This window comes from Eubalaena glacialis, chromosome 2 (assembly GCF_028564815.1).
Source record: "Eubalaena glacialis isolate mEubGla1 chromosome 2, mEubGla1.1.hap2.+ XY, whole genome shotgun sequence".
NCBI lineage: Eukaryota > Metazoa > Chordata > Mammalia > Artiodactyla > Balaenidae > Eubalaena > Eubalaena glacialis.
Genome location: NC_083717.1, coordinates 38219863 through 38235079, shown reverse-complemented (window position 1 = coordinate 38235079; position 15217 = coordinate 38219863). Strand labels below are relative to the sequence as shown.

Sequence of the window (15217 nt, the reverse complement as noted above, 5' to 3'; positions counted from 1 at the left end):
TACTGAGCCTGCGCGTCTGGAGCCTGTGCTCCGCAACAAGAGAGGCCGCGATAGTGAAGAGGCCCGCGTACCGCGATGAAGAGTGGCCCCCGCTTGCCGCAACTGGAGAAGGCCCTTGCACAGAAACGAAGACCCAACACAGCCAAGAATAAAAAAATAATAATAATAAATAAATAAATGGACAGAAGACCTAGACATTTTTCCAAAGAAGACATACAGGTGGCCAAGAAGCACATGAAAAGCTGCTCAACATCACTAATTATTAGAGAAATGCAAATCAAAACTACAATGAGGTATCACCTCACACCAGTTAGAATGGGCATCATCAGAAAATCTACAAACAACAAATGCTGGAGAGGGTGTGGAGAAAAGGGAACTCTCTTGCACTGTTGGTGGGAATGTAAATTGATGCAGCCACTATGGAGAACAGTATGGAGTTTCCTTAAAAAACTAAAAATAGAATTACCATATGACCCAGCAATCCCACTACTGGGCATACACCCAGAGAAAACCATAATTCAGAAAGACACATGCACCCCAATGTTCATTGCAGTACTATTTAAAATAGCCAGGTCATGGAAGCAACCTAAATGCCCATCGACAGACGAATGGATAAAAAAGATGTGGTACATATATACAATGGAATATTACTCAGCCATAAAAAGGAATGAAATTGGGTCACTTGTAGAGATGTGGATGGGTCTAGAGACTGTCATACAGAGTGAAGTAAGTCAGAAAGAGAAAAACAAACATTGTATATTAACGCATATATTTGGAACCTAGAAAAATGGTACAGATGAAGCGGTTTGCAGGGCAGAAATAAAGACACAGATGTAGAGAACAAACGTATGGACACCAAGGGGGGAAAGTGGCGGGGGGTAGGGGTGGTGGTGGGATGAATTGGGAGATTGGGATCGACATGTATACACTGATGTGTATAAAACAGATAACTAATAAGATAGATAACTAATAACTGCTGTATAAAAAAATAAATAAAATTCAAAAATTCAAAAAAGAGAAAATTATACTGTCGTGAGAACTGCTTCTAGAATATTTGGTAATTTCAAACACTTGTTAAAGTAATCAGCTCCAAGGGAGGGTTAACTTTTTCATTATAACAAATTGTGTTTAGGCCCATCTGCTGGAGTTTAGCAGTCCATCTGCTGTATAGGTGTTTGTTTTGGTTTTAATTGAATTTGAGATCTATGAATTTTATCCCAATTTCATGTCATATTATTTTGTAGAAGTAATTTGACTAAATGAATTAACAATCATATCTGTTTTTCAAGTAAGTCACAAATTTCACAACTTCCGATTATGTGCCAGATATTTTTAAATAACAGCTTTATTGAGATATAATCCTCATACTATACAATTCACCTATTTAACGTGTTACAATTTAGTTATTTTTAGTATATTCAGAGTTGTGCAACTATCACTGCAGTCAGTTAACATTTTTATCATCCCTTTAAAAAACTCATACCTATTAGCGGTCAATCCCCTTTTCCCACCCACCTCCCTCCCCTGAATCCCAGCCCTAGGCAACTGCTAATCCATTTCTTTCTCTATAGATTTGCCTATTCTGGATATTTCACATAAATGGAATCATGATATGTCCTCTTTTGTGACTGGCTTCTTTCACTTGGCATAATGTTTTCAAGGTTTATTGTCAAATATTATTCCATTGTATAGGTATATCATATTTACCTGTTCATTAGTCGATGGCCATTTGGGTTGTTTACACTGTCTTAGTTGTGGCACACGGGCTCCTTAGTTGCAGCTTGCGGGCTCCTTAGTTGTGGCACGTGGGCTCCTTAGTTGTGGCACGTGGGCTCCTTAGTTGTGGCATGAGAACTCTTAGTTGTGGCATGCATGTGGGATCTAGTTCCCTGACCAGGGATTCAACCTGGGCCCCCTGCATTGGGAGCACGGAGTCTTAACCACTGGACCGCCAGGGAAGTCCTCTTGTAGATTATTTTATTTTATTTAATTTTTTAATTTTTTAATTTTTAAAAAAACGTTTATTTATTTTGTTGCACTGGGTCTTAGTTGTGGCACATGGGCTCCTTAGTCACGGCTCACTGGCTCCTTAGTTGTGGCTCACTGGCTCCTTAGTTGCAGCAGGTGGGCTCCTTAGTTGTGGCATGCGAACTCTTAGTTGTGGCATGCATGTGGAATCTAGTTCCCTGACCAGGGATTCAACCTGGGCCCCCTGCATTGGGAGCACTGCGCCACCAGGGAAGTCCCTCTTGTATAGGTTATTTTACATAAAATGCTAAAATTAGGATTTTGACTTGTGGGTTCTTTTGTCTTAAAAGTGAAGTGGATTAACATATACATACTGCTATATTTAAAATAGATAACCAATAAGGACCTTCTGTATAGCACAGGGAACTCTGCTCAATATTCTGTAATAACCTAAATGGGAAAAGAATTTGAAAGAGAATAGATACATGCATATGTATAAGGGAATCACTTCGCTGTACACCTGAAACTAACACATTGTTAATCAACTATACTCCAATTTAAATTAAAATTAAAAAAAAAAAAGTGAAGTGCAAAGGGATTATTTGTCTGAGGAAGCACTTTAGTTAAACTTGAGTTAATTGAGATTATATTAAATACCTTGATACCTGTTAACATTTCTAAAATGGAGTACAGTAAATTCTTTCTTTTTTTTTTTTAAAGGAATTCCTTTATTTTTATTATTTATTTATTTATTTATTTATTTTTGGCTGTGTTGGGTCTTCGTTTCTGTGCAAGGGCTTTCTCTAGTTGCGGCAAGCGGGGGCCACTCTTCATCGTGGTGCGCAGGCCTCTCACTATTGCGGCCTCTCTTGTTGCGGAGCACAAGCTCCAGACGCGCAGGCTCAGTAGTTGTGGCTCACGGGCCTGGTTGCTCCGCGGCATGTGGGATCCTCCCAGACCAGGGCTCGAACCCGTGTCCCCTGCATTGGCAGGCAGACTCTCAACCACTGTGCCACCAGGGAAGCCCCTTTTTTTTTAAAAAATAATTATTTTTGGCTGCGCCGGGGTCTTAGTTGCTGCATGCACGTGGGATCTAGTTCCCTGACCAGGGATCAAACCCGGGCCCCCTGCACTGGGAGTGCCAAGTCTTACCCACTGGGCCACCAGGGAAGTCCCTGTAAATTCTTTTAAACACTCTTCATTATGTGGGTATTGATAATTGGCCATCCGGTATATAGGCAGCTGCTATTTGTGCAGAAGCTCTTCTTGAACTAGGACAGGCAACCTTTGAATTGGGATTTCTTGGCTAGAGGAATGTCTTGGATGTGAATATATTAAAACTTAAGGAGGACTTCCCTGGTGGTGCAAGGTTGGGAATCCATCTGCCAATGCAGCGGACACGGGTTTGAGCCCTAGTCCGGGAGGCTCCCACATGCTGTGGAGCAACTAAGCCCGTGCACCACAACTACTGAGTCCACGCGCCACAACTACTGAAACCCGTGCGCCCTAGAGCCCGTGCTCCACAACAAGAGAAGCCACTGCAATGAGAAGCCTGCGCACCACAACGAAGAGTAGCCCCCGCTCACTGCAACTAGAGAAAGCCAGTGGAGCAGCGAAGACCCAACATAGCCAAAAATAAAATTAAATAAATAAATAAATAGAGAGAGAGAGAGAGAGAGAGAGAGAGAGAGAGAGAGAGAAGGAAGGAAGGAAGAAGTGAGCAGAAAAGAAAAAAAAAACCTATGGAGAAACTGATGTTCTTGGAGATATAGGCTGGTGATTCAGAACCCCTGAATATGCTGCGACAGAGAGGGGGCCAGTGAGAGCCTCTATCCTCATCATTTGCACACAAAGAGCTTCAGTGACTTGTTCGAGGCCTCCTGGCTGACTGATAGCAAAGCACATCCAGAGTTTAGTTTCTCTGGTGCCAGAGTGGTCTCTTTGTTATCCAGGTGTACCAAGAAAGGAGAGAAAATCTCTGTTATTTAAATGCTGTGTGAAGCAGACTAAGGGTTATCATTTTTAAAGTAAAGGTTTTTTGAGAATTCCCTGGCGGGCAGTGGTTAAGACTGTGCTTTCATTGCCGAGGGCGCAGGTTCGATCCCTGGTTGGGGAGCTAAGATCTCACAAGTTGTGCGGTGAGACCAAAAAAAAAAGAAAACTAAAGTTTTTTTTGAAAGATAAAACACAAGGTACACAGTTAAATTTGTGCTTCAGATAAACAGTGAATAATTTTTAAATAAACTTTTTGTAATTGAAGTATAACATACATTCAGAAATGCACACAAATCAAGTGCAAACTTGATGGATTTTCATAAAGTCAGCACACACTGTGTAACCACCCCTCCTTGTGCCCTCTCCAAAAGTCACCACTTCCCAGGACAATGACAACCACTATCCTGACTTCTCAAAGCAAAGCTTAGTTCTGCCTGTTTTTGAACTTTGTATAATTGGAATCACGTAGTGATAGATGCTTGCTTATATGGCTGTTTTTCCTCTTCTTCCCCAACTTTTTGTTCTGTTTTTCCATCTTAGTTGTTTCTTTTACCTCCCTTTTTTTTTTTTCTTTAAGAATTGAGGTATAATTTACATACAGTAAAATTGACTCATTTCACGTGTACAGTTTGAATTTTGGTCACTGTGTATAGTTATGTAATCACCATCACCATTAAAATCTAGAACCATTCTGTCACCCTAAAAATAGTTGCCTTGTGCCCCTTTGCAGTTGATCCTCTGCCCCGATTCCAGGCAGCTCATTTACTTTCTTTCACTATAGTTTTGCCTTTTCTAAAATTTCATAAGATAGAATCATATAGTATGTAGTCTTTTTGCATTTGACCTCTTTCATTTAGCATAGTTCAATGTGATGTTTCTGAGATTCACCCATGTTTTTTATTCATTGCTGTATTATTCCATTGTAGGAATGTACTGTTTCTCTATTCTGTTGATGGACATCTAGGTTGTTTCTACTTTTATGATATTATGAGTAGTGCTGCTTTGATCATTCTGGTACATACCTTTGGTACATATGTGTGCATTTCCGCTGGGTATGTATGTAGACATGGAACTGCTGGGTTCAGCTTTAGCAGATACTGCCAACAGTTTTCAAAGTGGTTGTACCAATTCACACTCCAAGCAGTAGTATATGAAAGTTCTGGCTTTTCTGTATACTCACCAACACCTGATTATTTTTTAAATTTTAGCCATTCTGTAAATTAATAGTTGTAGTTTAAGAACAACAACAAGGCCACCTACTGAATGGGAGAAGATATTTGAAAACAGTATATCTGAGAAGGGGTTAATATCCAAAATTTACAGAGAACTTACACAACTCAACATTGAGAAGAACGAGCAACCTGATTAAAAAATGGGCAGAGGATCTGAATAGACATTTTTCCAAGGAAGACATACAGATAGTCAACAGGCACATGAAAAGATGCTTAACATCACTAATCAAAAGGGAAATGCAAAACCACAATGAGATAATCACCTCACAACTGTCAGAATGACTATTATTAAAGACAACAGATAACGCATATTGGCGAGGATGTGGAGAAAAGGGAACGCTTGTGCACTGTTGGTGGGGATATAAATTGGAGTAGCCACTATGGAAAACAGTATGGAGATTCCTCAAAAAATTAGAAATAGAACTACCATATGACCTAGCAATTCCACTCCTGAGTATTTATCCAAAGAAAACAAAACACTTAATTCGGAAAGATATGTGCACCTCTATGTTCATTGCAGCATCCAAGATATGGAAGCAACCTAAGTGCCCATCAGTAGATGAATGGATAAAGAATATGTGTATATGTTTGTGTGTGTATGTATGTATGTGTGTGTGCGTGCACACACACACTGGAATATTACTCAGCCATAAAAAAAGAATGAATTCTTGCCATTTGTGACAACATGGATGGACTTAGAGGACATTATGCTAAGTGAAATAAGTCAGACAGAGACAGACAAATACCATGTAATTTCACTTATATGTGGAATTTAAAAAGATAAAACAAATGAACAAACATAATAAAATGTAAACACAGTTATAGATACAGAGAACAAACAGGAATTTGCCAAGAGGGGTGGGGGGTAGGGGGAGGAAAGAAATAGGTGAGGCAGATTAAGAAATACAAACTTCCAGTTGCAAAATAAATGTGTCACAGGTATGAAGTGTACAGTGTGGGGAATATAGTCAATAACTAATATCTTTGTATGGTGACATATCATAGCTAGACTTATTGTGGTGATCGGTTGTGAGGTGATTATATCAAATCACTGTGTTCTGTAACAGGAAGTAACATAGTGTTATAGGTCAATTATATTTCAAAAACAAACAAACTCATAGAAAAAGAGATTAGAGTCTTAGGTTACCAGAGGCTGGGGGTGGGGAATTGGATGAGGGCAGTCAAAAGGTTATAAGGAATCAGTTTCAAGATAAATAAGTACTAGGGATGTAATATAGAACATAATAAATATAATTAGCACCACTGTATTTTTAAAAATACTTATTTATTTATTTTATTTATTTATGGATGGCTGCGCCGGGTCTTCTTGAGGCATGCAGGATCTTTAGTTGCAGCATGTGGACTCCTAGCTGCGGCATGCACACAGGATCTAGTTCCCTGACCAGGGATCAAACCCGGGCCCCCTGCACTGGGAGCGTGGAGCCTTATCCACTGGACCACCAGGGAAGTCCCAGCACCACTGTATGTTACTTATGAAAGTTGTTAAGAGAGTAAACCCTATGAGTTCTCATTACAAGGAAAAAAAATTTTTTTTCTATTTCTTTAATTTTGTACCTATATGAGATGATGGATGTTTACTAAACTTATTGTGATAATTACTTCATGATGTATGTAAATCAAATCATTATGCTGTACACCTTAAACTTACACAGTGCTATATATGTCAATTATAGCTTAAAAAAACAGGAAGGGAAAAAAATGAGTAACAAAATCACAATAAATTGCCAGCTGTTTTATGGGAACTGACATTTTTGTCTGTTTTTTCTTTAATAAAAGCATTTAAAATTCTGTATTGTACTGCCATAGGTAGAATCATTGATCAAAGTCCGGATTCTGAGTATTATTCAGAAGATTGAATTTCCACACTGAATTGATAATATGATACTGGATTTTGCTTTGCCAATGTTGTGGTGTTTGGAGGGGGAAGGATAGGAGTGTGTTCAAGATGAGTTAAGCTGAATGCTTGTTTTCAATTTGTTTTAGCCTTGAGCCCACTGTGAAACTAGTTTGTTTAGTTTCTGTAAATACTGCTTTTAGTCTGGAGGCAGTGGCTCATGTAGCTGGCTTCTCTTTTGCTTTTTAGTGAGGTGCTGGCAGAGGAGTCCATAGTATGTCTCCAGAAAGCCCTGAATCACCTTCGGGAAATATGGGAATTGATTGGGATTCCAGAGGACCAGCGGTTACAAAGAACTGAGGTTGTAAAGAAGCATATCAAGGTGAGTTGAGTAATACTGATCTCTTTGTAGTGGGACAGGGGTAAGGATGTTGGTGTCTCATCTAAGATAGCATATAGAATCATCTAAGATAGCATATAGAAGTGACACTAGGATGTCACACGCTCCTTCTGGTTTTTTGTTTGTTTGTTTGTTTGTTTTGGCCGCGCCGTGCAGCATACAGGATCCTAGTTCCCCGACCAGGGATCGAACCTGTGCCTCCTGCATTGGGAGCGCAGAATCTTAACCACTGGACCGCCAGGGAAGTCCTGGTTTTGTTTAAGTCCTTCCTTTAAAATTTGAAATTATGAGGGTTTTGGTGTTATTTGTTGTTTGAGGCCAATGGGGAAAACACCCAAAACTTTTATAGGACTGTTTTATCTCTCGTAGGACCTCCTGGATATGATGATTGCTGAAGAGGAAAGCCTGAAGGAGAGGCTCATCAAAAGCATAGCCATCTGTCAAAAAGAGCTGAACACTCTGTGCAGTGAGCTACATGTGGAGCCATTTCAGGTACATGGCAGGGTGTCAGGGGATCCTGCTTGGGTCTGAGATTTAGGGAAGAACTTTGATTTGGGGCTACAGGTGGAAAGTTTCCTTGTAGGGCTGATACTGGACATGAGAAATGGGGGAAATGTGCTGCCTAGTTACTTGGTTCCAGCAAAGCAATTTTCACTTATGTGAAGAGTTGCCCTGTTGAGAGGTGAAGCAGCTAAGTGTTGCAATGTTTTAATCAAAAACAAGCCTCTTACTATCAATTTGTAGGACACAAAAATTTTTTTAAACTCTGAGCTAGGCATAGATGATATCATTCCATTCTTTCTTTGAAAGAAAATGAAGAGAGCTACTTAGGAAACAAAAGTGACTAGTGATATAAGGAAAAGTTACCCAAAAAACCTGCCTCTGTGGATTTTTTCATACCCGAAAGCTACACATCACTGAACGAGCCAGAATGGCCACTTGAGAAGAGATGTATCCACAGCTGGAATATCAAGAGAGCGTAGTCAAATTCAGGGCATGCCATGTTTATTTGTGTACCTTGCTGAGAGGTTGCTGTCCTGTGGTCCAGCACAAATCGGACTTGAATGAGGACACCAGCAAGCATGACATGAATGACAGAGGGACCCCAAAACATATATCCCTGGTTAGAACGGGTAAAAACAGTGTTGGGATCATAAAAATGAAGACAAACGTGGAGATTGGGAAGGTAATTAGAATAGATGTGGGTGCAAGGACAGCACACAGTGGCTAATGTGGTACCAATAAGGTCTCAGGTCCTTCTCCCTGTTACAGAAAGAACTGCCTGGGTATCTCAGTGGAGTCAGCCTAGGAGGAGGAGACTGTCTTTAAAGGGTTAAGGCTAATTCATTTCTGGTAGCCAAGAGCAATCAGGCGGACTGTGACATCAGTAGAGCTTCCTGAAATCAACACAAATGGCATAAATATCATTGATTTTGGACAAATAGTTTCTTTCTTTAGTCTTTTTTTTTTTTATTTGCAATATGAAGTTGGGTGAGAAGTTACATATACAGTGGTACATCTCCCTTAAATTATATGACAGTTCTTAGTTCACCAATGTTGAATAAAATTTATAGGACATATAACTGCCACTTCTTTTTTTCTTCTGCTTATCAGTTAGGAGTAGAGCAAGGAGTACTAAAGTGATTTTTATTGGTTAAGTGATGTTTAGGATTATTGGGATAAACATTTAGTTAGGAGCTAAATATACTACCCTATAGCTAATTCAAAATAAGCTTTTCAACCAATTTTTACCTCTTGTAAAAGTGCCCTGGTACCTTTCCTTATTGGGGACCTTTGTTAGGGGACCCTCTTTGTGCCATATTCTGTTAGCTGTAAGTTGATTTATTTGTAAGTTTAACTAAAAGTCTGTCATCCTAGTCCTCTTTCATTGTCTTCTCTTCCTTTGAAGAAATCCTCTTGGAACCTTAACAATGGTACATTGTCTCATACAGGAAGAAGGAGAGACCACCATCTTGCAGCTAGAAAAGGATTTGCGCACTCAGGTAGAACTGATGAGAAAACAGAAAAAGGAGAGAAAACAAGATCTGAAACTACTTCAAGAACAAGATCAAGAACTGTGTGAAATTCTTTGCACACCCCACTATGACATTGACAGCACCTCAGTTCCCAGCTTAGAAGAGCTGAGCCAGTTTAGACAACACGTGGCAACTTTGAGGGAAACAAAGGTGTGCTTACATTCATACTTCCTAAAAGTCATTTGACTTTCCTCTAGGTATCTTGTAATCTTTTTTTTTTTTTTTAATAGGCATCTAGGCGTGAGGAGTTTGTGAACATAAAGAGACAGATCATACTGTGTATGGAAGAATTAGAACACACACCAGACACAAGCTTTGAAAGAGATGTGGTCTGTGAAGATGAAGATGCCTTTTGTTTATCTTTGGAAAATATTGCAACACTACAGAAGTTGCTACGGCAGGTAATGTCTATTCAAATTACGGCCTGGGATCTCCATAGTATCCAGCAATCTGAGAAAACTGCAGTTTTTTCCTTTAAGATAATGAGATAGGGCTTCCCTGGTGGCCCAGTGGTTAGGAATCCACCTGCCAATGCTGGGGATACGGGTTCGATCCCTGGTCCGGGAAGATCCTACGTACCGCAGAGGAACTGAGCCCATGCACCACAAGTACTGAGCCTGCGCTCTAGAGCCTGCCAGCCACAACTACTGAGCCTGCGCGCCTAGAGACTGTGCTCCGCAACAAGAGAAGCCACCACAATGAGAAGCCCTCGCACTGCAATGAAGAGTAGCTCCCTCTCGCCGCAACTAGAGAAAGCCGGCATGCAGCAACGAAGACCCAATGCAGCCAAAAAAAAAAAAAAAAGATAATAGTATTATATGAAGCACAACCTTGTTTTTTTTTTTAAACAAAAACCTTAATTTATATATAGCTCTGAGAATGTGAAATTGAGATTTTTTTTTTTTAATGTTTATTTATTCATTCATTTATTCACGCTGCGCTGGGTCTTTGTTGTGGCACGTGGGATCTTTTTTAGTTGCAGCCTGTGGATTCCTTAGTTGCAGCATGCGGACTCTTAGTTGCGGCATGTGTGTGGGACCTAGTTCCCCGACCAGGGATCGAACCCTGGCCCCCTACATTGGGAGCAGGGAGTCTTACCCACTGGACCATGAGGGAAATCCCCTGAAATTGAGATTTTTGGATGAAATAATAATAGTCATTTGAATTAGCTTAGTGTTTAATTGAAAGAAAAATTTTTTTAATTAAAAATTTGAATCCTAATTCTTGGGGTCTGAGATCCTATCATAATGACAGCCTTACAGTTTGTTTTCAGAAGTCATGAAAACACACCTCTTCACAGTCTTGTAAAAGTGCTTCTGCTCCATGTGGGTACAGATGTGTCTCTGCGGGAGGCCAGAGGGCCAGTTTTCTCTGTGCTGCTGTCTTTGCTATAACCACTGGCTTTCCTTGCTGCAGCTGGAAATGCGAAAATCACAAAACGAAGCAGTGTGTGAAGGGCTGCGTGCTCAGATACGAGAACTCTGGGATAGGTTGCAAATACCTGCAGAAGAGAGAGAAGCTGTGGCCACAGTTATGACTGGGTCAAAGGCCAAGGTCCGGAAAGCGGTAAGAAACCCAAAGGGCGCTGGGTCAGCATTTTGGTGTCAAGTCTGATGTCTTTACCAGCTTCTGCCTTGAGTGAGCCTGTTTTTAAGACAAGCATCAGAAACGAGTGGCAGTAGCCTGCTCATCTTTTATCTTTCGCGTATGTTTCTTAGATTTCTGGCTCCTATGATATCATTGTTACAAAGAGTGTTGACTTACCTCTGTGGTTTTGTATTGTAATTTTATTAAAAAGGGGGGAAATATTTTGCAAACCTACGTGAGTATACAAGTATGACAAGCACTTTTAACAGGTCTCTTTGTTTCAGCTGCAATTAGAAGTGGATCGGTTGGAAGAACTGAAAATGCAAAACATGAAGAAAGTGATTGAGGCAATACGAGTGGAGCTGGCTCAGTACTGGGACCAGTGTTTTTATAGCCAGGAGCAGAGACAAGCTTTTGCCCCTTACTATTCTGGTTCGTACAGAAGCGTCGCTCTTCATGTGGCCTGCTCACTTGTCTTTTACAAGTGCAGACATTCACTGGGAAGTATTTCCTCTACTGAACAGACATTGCTACCTTTCCAGGCCATTCAGCATAAATTGCCATTCCCGTTCAAATAAGCATTTGCAAATGCTGTTGGGAAATAAGGGATCTCTTGGTTTCTGAAGCAGTATATCTCTGTAGCATGTAGTTGTGAAGCTCAAGTTTATCAGGTTACTTACTCTGTGCCAGGCGCAATGTCAGACTTTTAACAGGATTATCTGACTTAATTCTCATGTCAAGAGATGAGGACACTGAGGCACATAAATGTTGACTAGCTTAACCCAGAGACACACAGCAGGTAAATGGCAGAGCCCACATTTGAGCCCACGAAGTATGACCCCAGGGCCCAATGGAATTCTAGTCTGACCTGAACTGAATATAAAGATGAAGCCGTCTTTACTAAATTCAACATTTTTGGACATTTTCTGTGACTCAGCCCTCTGTTGGGCAGGGTGGAAAGGAAGAATATGAAAGAAACCTAAGACAAGGCAAGAGATGACAGAGTTTTGAGAATCTTAGTCCTTTTAGTCCACACCCTAGTCCCTTAGTCTCTAGTCCCACCAGCCTAATTGGGACAAACCTGGCTTTTATTATCCACAACATACACTTACTTGTGTATCATTTTTACTGTAAGGAAGAAAATTCTGTTTCCATTTTAGGGGGATGAGGGATTAGTAAATTGGGATACTAAACACTAGAGGGATTTTTTAAAACTACTGGGCCTATATCTTGCAGAGGACTACACAGAAAATCTGCTCCAGCTCCATGATGCCGAGATTTTGCGGTTAAGAAACTACTATGAGGTTCACAAAGAACTCTTTGAAGGTGTCCAGAAGTGGGAAGAAAGCTGGAAGCTTTTCTTAGAGTTCGAGGTACTGCCTTAGTTTTTGTCTGTTTTCCTTAGAGTACAGTGAAGTGTTAAGAAAGCGTCCCCTGTATAGAGTCAGAAGCCTGTTTCCTTTGCTCTTTACCAGGTTTCTAATACCATCTTTATCATTAAGTCTGTAAATTACTGCTAACCCATCTGTATTTGTCAAGCTTATATGCAGAAACATGTAAGAGAAAACCCCAAAATTAATGCCTTCAATAAGGTTGAAGTTTCTTGCATAAGGGAAGTCTAAAGGTAGGCAGTGCAAGACAGGTATGGCTATTCCACAGTCAGGGGGTCCCAGGCTTCTCCAGCTCATAGCTCCTTTACCACTAAGGGGTGGATCTTATCTTCCAGTCCAGGGTGGTTCTAGAGCTCCCACCACAGCGTTTCAGGCAGTGTGGTGGAGGAGGGAACACAGAAGGCATTGCCCCTCCACCCCATCTAAGAGGTTTTCCCGGGCTCTCTTCACAGCACTTCTGCTTAAATGCCACACCAACTACTGGCGAGGCTGGGAGAATCACTATCGCAGATAAATTCAGGTTCTATTACTAAGGAAGGAGAGAAAAATGGATGTTGGGGCAGGCAACTAACATTCTGTACTCTTCCAACTTTTGTTATTATCTTAGAAAATTGCCTGGGTATTTGGGGCACATTTGTGTACTCTGAATTCCTTTTGTTTTGATAGACTTAGCACGAATAGATTCCCTTAGAGCATTTTAGAGCTCAGAACTGGGACTAGGATGAGGCAAGTGAGGCACCTTGGGCACGAAATTCAAGGAGACTCATTCTCAGGTTCATACTGGTCCTGTTAGAGCTTGAACAGGCCTTTAGAGAATCCGGAGTTTAACTCCTTCAAGTTTCCAGGCAAGAAACTAGGACTCAGAAGTGGAAAAAACTGTGAGAGCTCACAGCTGTTTAAGAGCAAGTGTTCTAGTCCTCAGTTACTCCTTACTTCTGGTTGAAAGCAAGAAGGAGGAGTAATAAAAGTCAATAAAGAGCCCAGCCATAAACAAGAATGAAATTTTGCCTTTTCCAACAACATGGATGGATCTATAGGGTGTTATGCTTAGTAAAATAACTCAGAGAAAGGCAAATACTGTGTGATACCACTTATATGTGGAATCTAGAAAATAAAACAAACTAGTGAATATAACAAAAAAGAAACAGACTCACAGATACAGAGAACAGACTAATGGTTACCAGAGGGGAGGGGGAAAGGGGAGGGGCAATAAAGGGTTAGGGGTTTAAGAAGTACATACTATTATGTATAAAATAAATAAGCTACGAGGATATATTGTACAGCATGGAATATAGCTAATATTTTATAATAACTATAAATGGAGTATAACCTTCAAAAATTGTGAGTCACTGTGTTGTACACCTGAGACTTATACTGTAAATCAACTGTACTTCAGTGTAAAAAAAAAACCATGTGTATACACACACACACACACACATATATATATATATATATAAAGACAGTAAAGAGCCAAATAAGCGACCCTTGTTTACATGCCAGTATTTAAGAAAAAATAAGAAGCTAATTACCATTCCTTTTAGTTATTGCTTATAATCAAGCAGTCTGGAAAGGAAATAGAATTTATCAGTTTGGCCCCCAAATTGTCAAGATTGTTTCTAAACTTTTCTGATTATCTGCCCCGTTTTTTAGTGTATTCACCTAATTTATATTTACAAATTATACATTTATATTACTGTTCTGATATACTGTATACACTGTAGAATAAGAAAAAAACAAAAGTTAAAAAGAATAAGAACTCTAACATTTTACATTTTTTGTCCATTTTGTGAGGGTTAATTTAATAAAAACCAGATTATCTATAAACCCCTTAACTGAGCACATTTAAGCTGCATTGTGTCAATATTGCTGGAAGTGAGTGGGCAAGTAAGGGTGCCACCACCAAACCCTCTGAGTGTAGACCTCCCCCTTGTCCTTTCGCATACCCCATTTCCTGTTGGTGACATCTGAACCCAGGAAGGGAGCCAGTGACATTGTGCATTAAATATTAAAGCCTGTCTTACTTTTTAGACTAAAAAGGAAACAATAGTTTTCCTGCACCCCAGTGTATGATCTTGCATATGCCTCAGAGTGTTCACACCCCACTCCCTGCCTTAGAAAGCCACGATTTCTCACTGCTAAAAGTGGATGGGAATGCAAAACTCTGAAGTCTCCCTAAAAATATGTATCTGTTTATGAGAGTGAGGATTCTTAGCAGAAGTGACTGGTCTGACTGTCCGGGGTTCACTCTAATTAAAATGTATTTTTCACAGAGAAAAGCTTCAGATCCAAGTCGATTTACAAATCGTGGAGGAAATCTTCTAAAAGAAGAAAAGCAGCGAGCCAAGCTCCAAAAAACACTCCCTAAGGTAATATTGTTGCTGAAAGAGTTTTTGGTGCTTGGCTACAAAATACCTCACTTTTTGTATATCTCTTGCTTTGAATCATTTTTCCTTAGGTAAGGATAATAAGTATATACTGGGCCTACCTAGTATAAGCAACTGAATATCAAGTTTTATTAGCTTTTTAGGGCTGCCATAACAAAGTACCAGAGACTGGGTGGTTTAAACAACAGAAATTCACTTTCTCACAATTCTGGAGGCTAGAAGTCTGAGATCAAGGTGTCAGCAGAGTTGCTTTCTTCCGAGGCCTTTCTCCTGGCTCCAGATAGTAGTCTTCTCCCTGTATCTTCACATGGGCTTCCTTCTGTATGTGTCTGTGTCCAAATTTTCTTATACGGCTACCAGTCATGTTGG

At 40.2% G+C, this 15217-nt stretch overlaps 1 protein-coding gene across 4 annotated transcripts in view; it reads left to right on the top strand.

The window, feature by feature from the left end:
* The window catches only part of PRC1 (protein regulator of cytokinesis 1), a 28911-nt gene that overhangs the window by 5004 nt on the left and 8690 nt on the right, over nucleotides 1-15217 (top strand). For all 4 annotated transcript variants that reach the window (XM_061179920.1, XM_061179923.1, XM_061179919.1 and 1 more), the window contains exons 2-9: nucleotides 7300-7432; nucleotides 7820-7942; nucleotides 9403-9636; nucleotides 9717-9887; nucleotides 10903-11052; nucleotides 11358-11505; nucleotides 12310-12446; nucleotides 14735-14830. In XM_061179920.1, the coding sequence (XP_061035903.1) occupies nucleotides 7300-7432; nucleotides 7820-7942; nucleotides 9403-9636; nucleotides 9717-9887; nucleotides 10903-11052; nucleotides 11358-11505; nucleotides 12310-12446; nucleotides 14735-14830 (1192 nt within the window). The remainder of the gene's footprint in view (nucleotides 1-7299; nucleotides 7433-7819; nucleotides 7943-9402; nucleotides 9637-9716; nucleotides 9888-10902; nucleotides 11053-11357; nucleotides 11506-12309; nucleotides 12447-14734; nucleotides 14831-15217) is intronic.